The sequence below is a fragment of the Apis mellifera genome, linkage group LG11 (assembly GCF_003254395.2).
Source record: "Apis mellifera strain DH4 linkage group LG11, Amel_HAv3.1, whole genome shotgun sequence".
NCBI classification, from domain to species: Eukaryota; Metazoa; Arthropoda; class Insecta; order Hymenoptera; family Apidae; genus Apis; species Apis mellifera.
The window spans coordinates 13,672,977-13,686,492 of NC_037648.1; the positions used below are offsets into that span (position 1 = coordinate 13,672,977).

Below are 13,516 nucleotides of genomic sequence, written 5' to 3' on the forward strand. Positions count from 1 at the left end.
TGAAACCGTCAGTTAGAATGTGAGGTGTCTAAAAGAATAAAAATTACGAAATTAATGTCAGTATGTACTTTCACTGAAATTCCCATTAAATAAACCTGAGCAGAATGGATCTTGATAATAGTTGTTATTAAAGAATTTTTTTTTTTTTGCTCTACTAGACGATCACTAAATATGTAAATACGAAAAATCTACAAATATTATCATTTCAGAACTTTTTTGCTTCTGCTTTTAATATTACAAATGTATATTTATATGTATATATATATTATTTATATATTGTCACACCATGGAATATATATTTATTCATTAACCTCACAAATTAACTATTCGTTTATTTCGTTTATTAAAATTTTTTACATGAATTTTAAATAGGATTGAAGAATCACGAAAAAATATATATTATTTTTAAAATAAGTTATTGTTAACAATTTATTTTGTATTCAATACCTTTAATTTAATGAGATGAAGAATAAATCGATAATCGATCAAATCTCGAAGAATCCTAGACTCTGTTTATCATTTGGAATCATTTCCAATGTTATCGACTCAGTATTGTCGTATTTAATAGCTAAATTGAAAGTAAATAAAATAAAAAAAATGATATTATAATTATAAATAAATTATAAAATTCTATATTTACAGTTTATAATAATCTTTTCAGATTATATATAAAATTTTGAAAAATAAAAACTTTTAATAACTAATTACCGAATGACTATTAACACGCTATTAAATCATTGGTTGATTATAATATAATATAACACTGATTAATCAACAAAAACAAGAAAGAATATTTTAATAAATTAAATCTCAACTTATTTCTTGAAGTATAAGTTTTCATTTGATAAAAAGTTAAAAAATTTAACGTAAATATTACGAAATTTAAATTTTTCGATTTCTATCTACCGACTAGTTTCATTAATTTACTAGATAGAATTTACTAGATTCCATCAAATATATCTTGAAATATATTTTTTAAAAATTATTTAGAATTACAAAAATTATTAAACTGAAATAAATATTTGAACAAAATTAAATTCAAATTATTTTTTAAAAAAGTATATTTTGAATTATAATCATTTAAGAATGAAAAAAATTTAATATAGACTCTAAAAATTTTTAATTTTAAATTTTTGTTATTTGACAATTAGTTCTACCTATTTACCGCTAGATGGTGAAAAATGTTTTGGTCTCCGTCAATGACTATGAACAACAGGTTAGTTTAATAATAATAAGTTTAAAAATAAATATTAAATATAAACAAAAATACTTAAATAAATAAATATATAGTAGTTTTTATTATTAATAAAATTAATATAAAAATAAAAACTTATTCAGTTTGAAGTTTCTCTAAAAAAATAATGCTAAAGATGTTACAATGGACGCAATTATAAAACATTTGAAAGAAGAAAAAACAAAAAAAAAAATAATGAGAAAATAAAAGGATACTTTATAGAAAAAAAAAACCTCAAAAGAAATATTATTTTTTATTACTTCGTTTTTACTATTAAAAATCACTGCATATCAAGAAATATTATTTTTTGTTATTTAGAAAAAATTTTATAACAAATCTTATATATATATAAATAATATCCTTGGTATAATTGATTATTTTAACGAAACATATTGATGTTTTCATTGCACGTGATTAAACCTTGAATGCCATAAACAATAAAAGAGAATTTATTATGTTTTGTATACTCAAAGAATACTTTAAAAGTATACAATTGCTCATGATTTTATCTTTTATTTATTCATTAATTCAGACGACTCATTAAGACGATCAATGGGTTGCATGGATAATGAAACGGCCGTCATGAACCTTCATCATTGTATTGCATTTCTTTTTTCATAACGTGTACATAATTCATTCTTCATTACAATCGAAAAAACTGAAGACCTTGGCAACACTATGTTTTCAAACAATAAAATTTTAAAGACAATGTAAAATGATTTTCGAAACGTAATCAGGCTCGAAAAAGGTAATTTTAAAATATTTTTAATTTTTTTTAATATCAAAAATCCGAAAGTATATTAAAAATAGAAATGTGAAAGAAATAAAGTGCAATGTTTTTTTTATTATATATTTTATTTCGAAAATAATATTTATTACTAATACAATTATGTTATGTTTCTATTTTTTTTATCTTTTGTGTGAAAAAAATATCACTGACCTAGATTTTAAATATATCGTTCGTTTCACTGGATATTTGATGACGTTTATTTTCTAAACTATGAAAATCGTTCGTGCGAATTAGGTTTTCATAAGATGAGTGACGGTCATGCGTACACTACACGAATATTATACCCAGGAATAATAAGTGTACATTTTCCCATGCATGTACATGGAGGTACGTGTTTTGTCAAAGAACGAAATAAATTTCCACTCTGATTGTGTAAGCTGAGATATTATAATCCTCCATCTATATTGCACGCACGTAATTCGAATTCGCTTGGATTTCGTAACTTTCTATCCAAAGAAGAATAATCCAGGTAAAAGATTGCAAATCTTTGATTTCACATAATTTCTTATAATACATTATCTTTGTTTGATTTTAGCAATAGCCAAAGGATGAAAATTTATTATTGAAAGAATAATAATTATTTTCTGATATACGAGGATGAGAAACAGAAACACAATAATATTAAAGAAAATTGTTACGTAAAAAAAAAAAATTTTCTAATTTCAATTAAATCTTTTTCATAAAAAAATTACAATCAAGAAATTCAGAAAAATTACCACTGATTTAATTTATATTTAATTTATATATAAATAGTGAAAGGATATAAACCTGTTGTCTTATCAATTTTTTAAACGAAGAATTGTTACCTCTAAAATTTTTTTTCAAATTTTATGCCCTATTTACAATTCATTAGAATCGAATTATAAAAGTTTTACTGCTATACAAAGTAATAAAATAGATAAGAAGACAGAAAGAGAGCGGCAACTAGACTTTCACCATAAAACACGATATAGACTCTTTCTAAGATATTAGAATTTACATATAACATACTATATATGTATGTCTCTTATAATATATTATAATATATTATACTGTACATAGTAAATCCAGGTATATATGAAAATTGTTAACATATTATTTATCCTCAGTTGCTATTTCTATTATTATTTTCATTCTCCCTCTATATTTAAATCTATATATTTTAAACTTCGTGTTCAAAAAATTTTACATTGCATTAAAATATATCACGAAGAAATAAAAAAAAATATTTCTTTTAGAGCTGCCTACTTTCAATGCTTTAGATGCAATGAACGCGATACGAGGGAAGAGACTATAATGATGGAGGGGAGTATATAACAACATTCTTCAATACCTTCGCAGAGGGTTTCTGACTATTCTACTGAGCGAAGTTTAAAGGTACACGGCGAGCTGTTGCAGATCTCGAACATATTGATAGTAGATCGAGTTTTGATTAATACCGATCGATCGATTGATATATATATATAGAAGTGAATAGAAGAAAAAAGAAAATTTATTTGTCGTTATCTCAAAAGAACTTCAGGAAGTAACTTCAAAAAAATCCTATCGAGAGATAAAAAGGTAATGACTATATTGATCAATTCTTAATTAATTCGTTTTACTTTAAATCAAATGACTCGCTTATAATATAGTGGAAAATTATTTTTAAATAATAAATATAGTGAAAATTATTAATTTCAGTTTTATTGAGAATAAAAGTGTGAATAATAACATTATCATCACATTTTCTTTGCCTTATGTGTATTGAATTGATTTACAGTGATTTAAAAGAATCTTCATAATAAAAATCTTAAGTGTTAAAATTTAAATAAAAAATTTAAAACTTCAAAGTGCAAGTTTCTTTTTTATTAATATTTTTTAATATTATATATATATATAACTTTCCAATTTTTTTCTAAAAAGTCATCTATTGATTTTATCAAATAGGAATACTTTTAAACATCGCTACGGAAGTGGTCTCGCCTTTGTTTAAATTTAAAGATAACGGATATGGAATCTTTTCTTTCACAAAATACATTTTTGAAATTCGAAAGAAAAAATTTTTGTGATTAAAATAAAGGTAGAATTTTAATTTTATGAACGAAGAAGAAACAAGAAAATAAGAAAAATGAAAAAAGACCAAAGAAATACATAAACTCGACTATTTTATTTGCTTTTTGTATTCATGTCTCGTGCGAAATGATCCTCACTTAAATAATTTATTCAATAAATATTCAGACAAAAGTGTATGATAATTGTAGAACATATTGTAATAAACTGTGCATCCTTGCTTGATCCCCGTAAAAGGATTTGCGCGCGCGCGCACTCTTGGTGCATTGACCGGACACCAATAACACCAGTAACCGTAAATCGGAGACTTGTAGACTAGAGTATACCATTACTTGCGTAGGAATACCGTAATACACGTAATTTCTGTCTATCACTGGAATTTACCAGACTTCTACCGATTTCTATTTTTCACAGAAATGAAGAAATAACAAAGGAACTGGTTTTTCATTGAAATCATGACAGTTAAAAGAGAATATGCAACATTTTATAGGAAAAGAAGAGATCATGTGCAATAACGTTTGAATATGTAGCATAATATTAAGTATAATATTAATACGATCACTTAAAATTAATAAAAGGAAATGAAGAAAAATTTTATACTCGATATTGTGATAATCATTTGGTGAATGTTTGTGCTCTGTGCTCTCTTTGATTAATTTCCATAACGTGATTTAAATATTTCGAAAGATAAAATTTTAATCTATTTATTTTAATATGTTTAAATTATTATCTTTAATTCTTTAATTCAAGAATATATAATGCAACTAGCAGAATGGATCATCCTAATATACGATTTTCTACTATTTATGGGAATGGCACTTATTTACATAAGTGAGGCTATTATTTTGACGTTCATTCCAAAACGTTATCGAATAAAATCTGTAAAAGGAGAAATTGCATTGGTAACGGGAGGCGCTGGAGGAATCGGACGATTGATCGCGATCAAATTAGCAAAACTTGGAGCACACGTTGTCATCTGGGACATTAATAGAATTGGCAAGTTCTAATATAGGTTAATATAAAAAAAGAGAAAAAAAACTAATTTATATTTCTATGAAATTTCAGGATTAGAAAGTACAGTTCAAGAGATTAGACATAATGGAGGAAAATGTTGGGGTTATTATTGTGACATCACCAATAAGGAAGAAATTTACAGAATGGCGAAAATAGTGCAAATCGAAGTTGGCTCAGTAAATAAAATTGTTAAATGAATAATCAACAAATAAATTAAAGTGATTTAATATGATTTTGATATTTAGGTAACGTTATTGATAAATAATGCAGGTTATGTATCCGGAAAAATATTTTGGGAATTATCCGATGTTGAAATCGATCGTACTTATAAAGTGAACATTCTCTCTCATTATTGGGTAAGTAGAAATGAATATAGTTCATTCAAAAATATTTAGACATTTACATTTGACAGATTAACAAAACATTTCTGAAGGATATGATGAAAAATAATCACGGTCATATTGTAACTGTGGCGAGCGTTGCAGGACTTTTAGGTACCTATAAATGTACCGATTATTCGGCAACTAAATTTGCGGCCATCGGATATCATGAAAGTCTTTTCACTGAACTTAAAGTAAGAACATTTTAGAATTGTATTTTCCTATTTTTATACTGATTTTTTTGTACTGTAAGATAATTCTTTTTGCAACTTTTGTAGACTCATGGTTATGATGGAATTCACGCCACTTTAATTTGTCCTTATTTTATCAATACGGGCATGTTTCATGGAGTAGAACCAAGGTACAATATAATTTAATATATTTAATAAATTTTAGCTTTTTTGTGATGATATGATATGCAAAAGATTTATAATTTAGATTGATGCCAATGTTAGAACCTGAATATGTGGCACAAGAAGTTGTATCTGGAATATTGTTAAATCAAGTAGTTGTTGTATTGCCTGGATCAGTTAGATTTCTTCTACCATTAAAATGGTAAATATCACGAAGTTTTTCTTACTCTAAGTAAAATACTTTTCTAAAAAAAATATTTATATTTTTTTTTATAAAAGCTTATTACCAGCAAAATTATGCTGGGCATTAATGTACAACATTATACGAGGACCTCAAGGTATGATGATGTTTAAAGGAAGAGAAGAAGTGCAAGTATTAAAAAATAATAATAATATCACAATGTCCAAAGGAACTATACATTAATGCTTAAAAGTTCCATATTCAATGATAGAATCTAAATGATTAATATAAAAATATTATCTTTTAATTATGAAATTATTACATTTTAAATACATAAAAAAAATTTCACTCATTAATTTTAAGAATATTTATATGTACCTGGAAATTATATTAGATAATTTTATTTTTTTAATATTATGTATATTTGTAATATATGCAAAATGTTCACAATAAATCATAAAAATAATGTAATCCTTGACCAAGTTCCCAAATAGATATACCTGTATTTAACTCTGCTGCAAGATCCAATCGATGTAAAATAGAATATAATGTAGGATAAAAGATAATTCCATTGCCTCCTGTTGACCTAAAATACATTCCACATTTCATCCTAAACTAAGACAATTTTATCTAAGCTATAAATTCTTTTATTTTTTTATCCTATATCTTACTTTGTCTCAAAAAAGTGTTCTTTGCTATTATCGTCCCATTGTATTTTCCCTTTAAAGGATTCAAGAATTTTTAAATAATCTGAACCTAAGATAGCTCCTCCACCTTCAGGTGTGTAATTATATCCATAAAAATTAAGACCTAATAATATTTGAGCCCTTTTAGGACCTTTTTCAGGTACTAATAATTCTACACATTCCCTCACCCAATCAAGAGGACTATTAGGACCAGGTCGTTGAATACTTGAATAATCATAAGTCATTAAAGAGAATGCTTTCAAATACGGGGATAATTGATTAAATTGATCTCTATTAAATAATTGAATATTTGGGCTGAAATATTAAAAAAAAAATATTTCTTATATTTTTGGAACCTTTCAAATATAATGTAATTGCAATTTGATTACAAAATAATAAAACAAAACTTACCCTCTTGAGGGTGGTACTGCTAAAATTGTATCCAAATTATTGTTTTTCAATTGATGAGCAATAAATTGAATTATTGCTACAACAATCTGTGTATCTACACCTGTTGATACAAACTGATTCCATAATTCTAATACATATCCATCAAAATGAAAATTCTGAAATATTGTATATAACAATTATTTTACATTAATATCTAATATATTATAAATATTGTTAAAATAGTTATACCTTTGCTGTGTCTGTGAGTGCTGAAATTAATGCAATTTGTTTTTGAGTATCACTATATAATGCAATAATGTCATTAACTGACCAATGCTCGAATAATACTCTTGGTAAAACTGTAAATAGTAATTATATCTTTATGCATACTTATATATGAGAAATAGTAATATTAAAAATTTAACATACTTTTTACGTGATGAGTTTCATTATTTATAGTTTTCATTTCTTTTAACCATTTTTTTTGAACATCATGAGTTGACAATTTAAATGTTGACGCACTGCCTTCTGGAAATGTTAACCATACTGGTGATATCATTGTAAATTTTCCATGAAATATTTTAGAAACTTCAAATCCATTGTTATTCCACTAAGAAAAATTTATCATCAATAAATTTGTTCAAAAATATGTATATGTAAAAAATATTATATTTACCAAGTTAATATATTATGAAAATTAATAAATTTACCGGTGTAATGTACCCCAAAACCTCTCCAGTAAATCGTCGACGAGTTGTATTAAAAAAATAAAATCCTGATTCTCGAATTATGTCATGCGTTTTAGGATTTTTGATTACTAAAATTCTGCTGAAAACATCTTGTTCCACAGGACCTTTCTAAAATAAAAAATAATAAAATTAAATCATATATACATTATTACGCGATATTGTTTTCTCTACCTTAAATTCAATTTTTCCTTTATTTTTTTTATTATTCCTATCTTTGAGTGGTGATAATGTACATTCTGATAATTGAAAAAATAATAATAGACTAATCATTAATGAAAAAATATTCATATTAATTATTTATTTTTAATACAAACTTATTGCATATGAATAACATATGTGACGTGGTTTATATGTATAAAGTATTCATTCAAAAGATCTTATTAGAATTGTTAATAGAATGCGCTACAATCAATTTATATACATACAATCATATATGTATATCCAATAGTATTTAATATATAAAATTATATTTTTGTTCCTATATCAATATATTAAAATAAATATATATAATGTAAAATTTTGTTGAAGAAAATACCAACTCATATATTGATATTAAATTTTTGATTAAATAAATTATATTTTATTAGTTTTCGTGCACATTTTTTTATCGAAAGAACAAAATTTTTAAGTAATTATTTCTCTTATTAAACATAAATTAGTTAAATAAGTTAATTATCCAATATATAACCAATTAAAAAATAAAAATGATTGAAAATTGCTTTAATATATTTTTTTTAAGCCTTTTTTACCACGTGACTATGTCACATGATATATGTTTTGATGTAATATGGCGTCTTTAATTGTCACAGTATAATAAAATTTTTAAATGAATTTAAAATTCTTTTAAATGTTGAACTTGAAATTGAACACAGAATGCCAGTTGACATAAATCGATTAACAGAAGGTTGGCTAGAATTGGAAAGTGACCCAGGTATAAAATAATACGCACAAGAGTATGTTAATTTAATAACTATTACATTATCTGGATCTATTATTATATAGTGTAAACTAATTTACTGTGACACAACATTATAATTTTTATTTTCTATAAATACAAATTCAATGTATGATATAAAATAATGTTAATTATTTGATTTTATTTTATTATACTCTCTATATATTTACTATAAATATAATATATTTTATTTTTATCATAAGAAAATAAAAAAAATCATTTCATTCTTTTGTCTTTATAATATTAAGATTATAATACACTTAAAAAGGTTATCTTATCTTTATTATATTACTATAAGATTTTCATTTTATTAGGTTTATTTACATTATTATTGGAAGATTTTGGAGTAAAAGGTGTACAAGTAGAAGAAATATATGATCTACAAAAATCATTGGAAGGTCCAGTATATGGTTTTATATTTTTATTTCGTTGGATAGAAGAAAGGAGATCCAGGCGTAAAGTTGTAGAACAAGATGAAAGTTTTGTAAAAGATGAAGAAATTGTTAACAATATATTTTTTGCACAACAGGTATTTTTATGTATATCTTTTATATATTATAATGTTTTCATATAAAATATGAATTTAAATAATTTATTATTTTATAGGTTGTGCCCAATAGTTGTGCAACTCACGCATTACTTTCTGTATTACTTAATTGTCCAAATATTCATTTGGGTACAACTTTATCCCGATTGAAAATGCATACATCTGGTATGTGTCCAGAAAATAAAGGATGGGCAATTGGAAATACTCCTGAATTGGCATGTGCTCATAATTCTCATGCAATGCCTCAAGCCAAAAGACGTCAGGATAAAAATACTGGTGTTTCAACTGGTAGATTTACTGGAGAAGCTTTTCATTTTGTTAGTTATGTACCAATTAATGGTAGATTATTTGAATTAGATGGTTTAAAACCATATCCGATGGATCATGGTCCATGGAAAGAGCATGAAGAATGGACTGAACAATTTAGAAGAGTAATTACGGATCGTTTAGGAATGGCAACAGGGGAACAGTTACAAGATATAAGATTTAATTTAATGGCTGTTGTTCCTGATCGACGACTCGCCATTTCGCATAAATTAACTATGTTGAAAACTAATAGGCAAATAGTATTAGAGGCATTGCAACAACTTGTTAAATTAAGTCATCAAGATGGAACAGAAAAAAATTCAAATGATTCTGATAAATCAGATAAATCCTATGATAAAAAAAACAAAACCGACGACGAAAATGTTCCACCTAATAAATCAGAGATTGATGAATCTTCATCAGTACCAACTATTACAGTTGAAAGAAACAGTGATTCTACTATAGATACTGAAGAACCAGCCACAAGTGTAACTTCTGGAAAGGCAGAATCAAAGTAGGTAAAAATAAATCAAATAATATTTAAAAATATTTTTTATTTTTTTAAACGAAATTATAATATATACTTTTTTAAATATTTCATTAGTATGGAAAAAGTAGTAATGTGTGCATTGGATTATGCTACACCTCTCAGAATTCAAACTTCCCCAGCACATAGTTCGTCTAGTACTGATACATCATCTGAGATTGGATCTGCATTTAATTCTCCAACTCAAGGTAAATAAAAAAAATATTTTTTATGATATTTTGCAGAGACGTTTCGTTGTACAAACTTTCCTAATTTGACAAAATATTAAGCCATTTGGACATGACATTCGTACAGATTTGATATCTTCTGCATTTTCTGAAGATGAATAACAAATATAGTAATGAGATTCAGATGTAGGATCTTTTGTTTTTCCATTTTCTGTACATATATTTTTATTTGTTTGAAATATATTATTTACATTTCCTAACAAATTTATATTTTCTTTATTATTTTCATTTTCATTACACTTATTATAAGTGCTTGCATCGCATGTTTTTGAATATTTATTAAATGCTGTGAATAATGGACATGAATATTCTATTACAGAGGCCATGTCAGGTTCACATATGTAATATTTAATACAATTGGTCATATTTGGCATCCGAACATTTTTTATACATGGAATAACTTGAACAAATTGTGGATCCAAATTGTAACCTAATGATCTATATCTTTCAATAGTTAAATATTGTTTGTTTCCTATATTATCCATAATTAAAATTATATTATTTTCATCGTCAGTTATTGTCAAATTTTTAGAATTTTCTGTGTTTGATATCAATTCATTAATATCATTTTTTAAAGTTGCATTATTTTCAGTCGTATCTTGTAATTTGACATCAGTTATAATAGTATTTTGTAAATTATTATTTTGTTGAATATAATTTTGTACAAGGTAACTTGATAATGGTAAATTTGTAACAGATTTCGAAGGTACGGGTAATGATGATGATGCTAAAAGTTCCAATGGAATAGTAATTTTTTTATAAATTAATAGATGATGCATTAACTGATTCAACATTGAATAATATTTTTTATTATTATCTTCTGTTTGTAGATAACTCTCTTTTATATTGTTAATTTCAGAAACATCATCCGCATTCAATTTATATTTGTGTTCCATTGTTTCTTTGTCTTCAATTAAAGGGTACGGAGTAGCCGTATCTTGATCAAAATAATCAGGAATGCTGTCAGTAGTATATGACGAATCAATAAATTCAGAAAAATTCCATGGATCTTCCGTTGATCCCATATAACTAGTTTCATTTGGATCGATCAATTCAGGAATATCATACCTGTTTGTTACAAAAGATGATTCTGTCGACAGTGTGTCGCATGTCCAGGAATCACCAGGCAGAACACACATTCGCAGATACGGCTGAAATATCTAAAAGATGGAAACGTGTTATTTTTAATTTTAAAAACATTATTTTATCTTTAATTTTTTTAAAATTTTTAAATTATTTTTTTATTTATTATATTAACGAAATCTCACCAAATTTCCGGTACATTTACTAGGTATCCAAACGTAACCACCACTAGGCAAATTCACGCAATTATAAAATATGGTACAGCTAGTGGAATGAGGTTTCCTTGATTCTGGACATTTTGATGATTCGATTGTGATTAGAATAGAATATAAAAAAAAAGCAATCAATCTCATTTTGTTCCACTGTCACGCGTACTGATCATGCAAGACACAGACTAAAATTCTTGTAGTTCGGTAGGTGATATTATTTGACTTTCGCACATTCCCCCTCATTTCGTCTCCTTTGACACCTTCGAGATACAGTTATTTGACCTGTGGTTTCTCAATATTTCCGTATTGTTTCTTATTACACGATGACAATTAAAAAAAAAAAGAAAAAGGTATTATATCATTATTTCTTTCTTGGTATAAAATGTACAATGTACAATAAAGCAATGCAGATACTTCTTTCTAATGAATAAATTTTTTTTTTATTATTTATAGCATGGGGATGGAATTCTGGTCAAAGCAGCCCAACATCGACAAAAGATTTCAAAAAGTTTGTCGTGATTAGAGTGTCTGGTGATGAAAAGAACGAGGCTGGTTTAAGTACGTACATTGTTTATTGTTTCACTTGTTTATTCACCTTAATGTGGTACTTATCTTCATATTTTATGGAAGCGGTACATAAAATTTATATCCATAAGTAGGTCGTTCTCTTGGAAATATTAATATAAATGGAAAAAGATTAGTTTCTGACAGTGGTCATTTACATAAGAAGGTCTGCCTGTCAGGAGAAGTTAGGATACCTCATGCCAGAGTAAAAACTAGTAACGGGGATACTGTTACCGAAGAGAAGAAAGTCGAAAAGATCGATCCGAAATTATGCTCGAAATATCCAGAATTGTTCGAGCCCCATACATTTGCACCTAAAGATCTTTTAGCATTGTTAAAGAATTTGGAGCATGAAATTAATATCTGTGAAACTAGTTTAAAAGATGAAAATGACAAGAGGAATAAATACAAGGTAAGTACATTGTAATAAAAATTTATTAATATCGATGAATAATATTTATATGCGTTATTTTATTCTTTCAGATTGATGATTGTCGTAGAACACACAATTACGACGAATTTATTTGCACTTTCCTTTCGATGCTTGCTCAACAAGGCAAATTGGCAGAATTGGTCCAACAACACTTAACTTTAAAGAAGCATACTTCCGTCTCAGTGAACAGGGTTCATAGGTAAGAAATTCGATTACAATTTAAATCAGCTTGACAAATTGTTATAAAAATTATTATTTACAGATCTTCAAAGAAAGCAGATACTCGTCCAAACTCGTCCCGTAGACGTCGAGGTAGAACCAAATGTAAAAAACGAAAATAATCTTCGTAAAGCGAATAAATGGAATGTTATCCCACCTATCGAATTATCAGTCAGGAATTTTGGAACTATTAAAAAGGACACTTTAAGAAATGAAACAAGCATATAAAAAAAAAAAATTATATGATTGTTAAAGCAAAAATGGAGCGTGGATTATATATCACTCTTTACAATACTTACAACGTTGATAGCGTTGAACTATCAATATTTGTTTTATTTTTTTCACTCAAATGTTTATTAGACAATCATATATTCATCAGCAGCACTGAAAATATAATTTTTCTTTCGTCATAAACAATGCAATCCCTGCACGAATTGTACAAATTAACGTTATGATATATTTTTTATATATATCTTTCTTCTTTTTCTCTTTTTTTTACATTAATGGTATCTACCATCATTATATTTATAAATATCGTAAATCTGATGCATATTCTTTTAAATATGCGTTAATAACTTTTATCATTACATTTATTATGTTTATGAAATATATGGTTTCTTA

At 26.0% G+C, this 13,516-nt stretch overlaps 4 protein-coding genes across 6 annotated transcripts; 2 read left to right on the forward strand and 2 right to left on the reverse strand.

Annotated features, from left to right (window-relative positions):
• Nucleotides 1-3,309: 3,309 nt before the first annotated feature.
• LOC552689 (estradiol 17-beta-dehydrogenase 11) lies at nt 3,310-6,326 on the forward strand. Its single transcript, XM_006566489.3, has 8 exons — nt 3,310-3,563; nt 4,803-5,048; nt 5,118-5,242; nt 5,312-5,422; nt 5,479-5,640; nt 5,725-5,807; nt 5,885-6,001; nt 6,079-6,326. Exons 2-8 carry the CDS (start codon nt 4,811-4,813, stop codon nt 6,221-6,223), a joined length of 981 nt encoding a protein of 326 aa, XP_006566552.1. The 5' UTR covers nt 3,310-3,563; nt 4,803-4,810; the 3' UTR covers nt 6,224-6,326.
• A 52-nt stretch (nt 6,327-6,378) lies between these two features.
• On the reverse strand, nt 6,379-8,164 carry LOC552683 (chitinase domain-containing protein 1). The gene is made up of 7 exons (XM_026443861.1): nt 7,977-8,164; nt 7,767-7,913; nt 7,486-7,666; nt 7,306-7,415; nt 7,078-7,232; nt 6,652-6,981; nt 6,379-6,566 (listed from the first exon to the last, which is right to left on the reverse strand). Exons 1-7 carry the CDS (start codon nt 8,091-8,093, stop codon nt 6,425-6,427), a joined length of 1,182 nt encoding a protein of 393 aa, XP_026299646.1. The 5' UTR covers nt 8,094-8,164; the 3' UTR covers nt 6,379-6,424.
• Nucleotides 8,165-8,569: 405 nt separating this feature from the next.
• Nucleotides 8,570-13,286, forward strand: LOC725780 (ubiquitin carboxyl-terminal hydrolase calypso). 2 transcript variants are annotated; one of them, XM_026443859.1, is made up of 8 exons: nt 8,570-8,736; nt 9,075-9,289; nt 9,367-10,127; nt 10,218-10,348; nt 12,133-12,237; nt 12,336-12,655; nt 12,727-12,875; nt 12,939-13,286. In XM_026443859.1, the coding sequence occupies exons 1-8, from the start codon at nt 8,679-8,681 to the stop codon at nt 13,015-13,017; spliced, it is 1,818 nt and encodes a 605-aa protein (XP_026299644.1). In that variant the 5' UTR covers nt 8,570-8,678; the 3' UTR covers nt 13,018-13,286. The 2 variants fall into 2 exon arrangements, with proteins under 2 accessions (XP_026299644.1, XP_026299645.1); XM_026443860.1 differs by having other exon boundaries at nt 12,339-12,655.
• On the reverse strand, nt 10,355-12,126 carry LOC102654161. 2 transcript variants are annotated; one of them, XM_016914943.2, is made up of 3 exons: nt 11,656-12,126; nt 11,456-11,547; nt 10,355-11,347 (listed from the first exon to the last, which is right to left on the reverse strand). In XM_016914943.2, the coding sequence occupies exons 1-3, from the start codon at nt 11,821-11,823 to the stop codon at nt 10,369-10,371; spliced, it is 1,239 nt and encodes a 412-aa protein (XP_016770432.2). In that variant the 5' UTR covers nt 11,824-12,126; the 3' UTR covers nt 10,355-10,368. The 2 variants fall into 2 exon arrangements, with proteins under 2 accessions (XP_016770432.2, XP_006566551.2); XM_006566488.2 differs by having other exon boundaries at nt 10,355-11,547.
• Nucleotides 13,287-13,516: the final 230 nt, after the last annotated feature.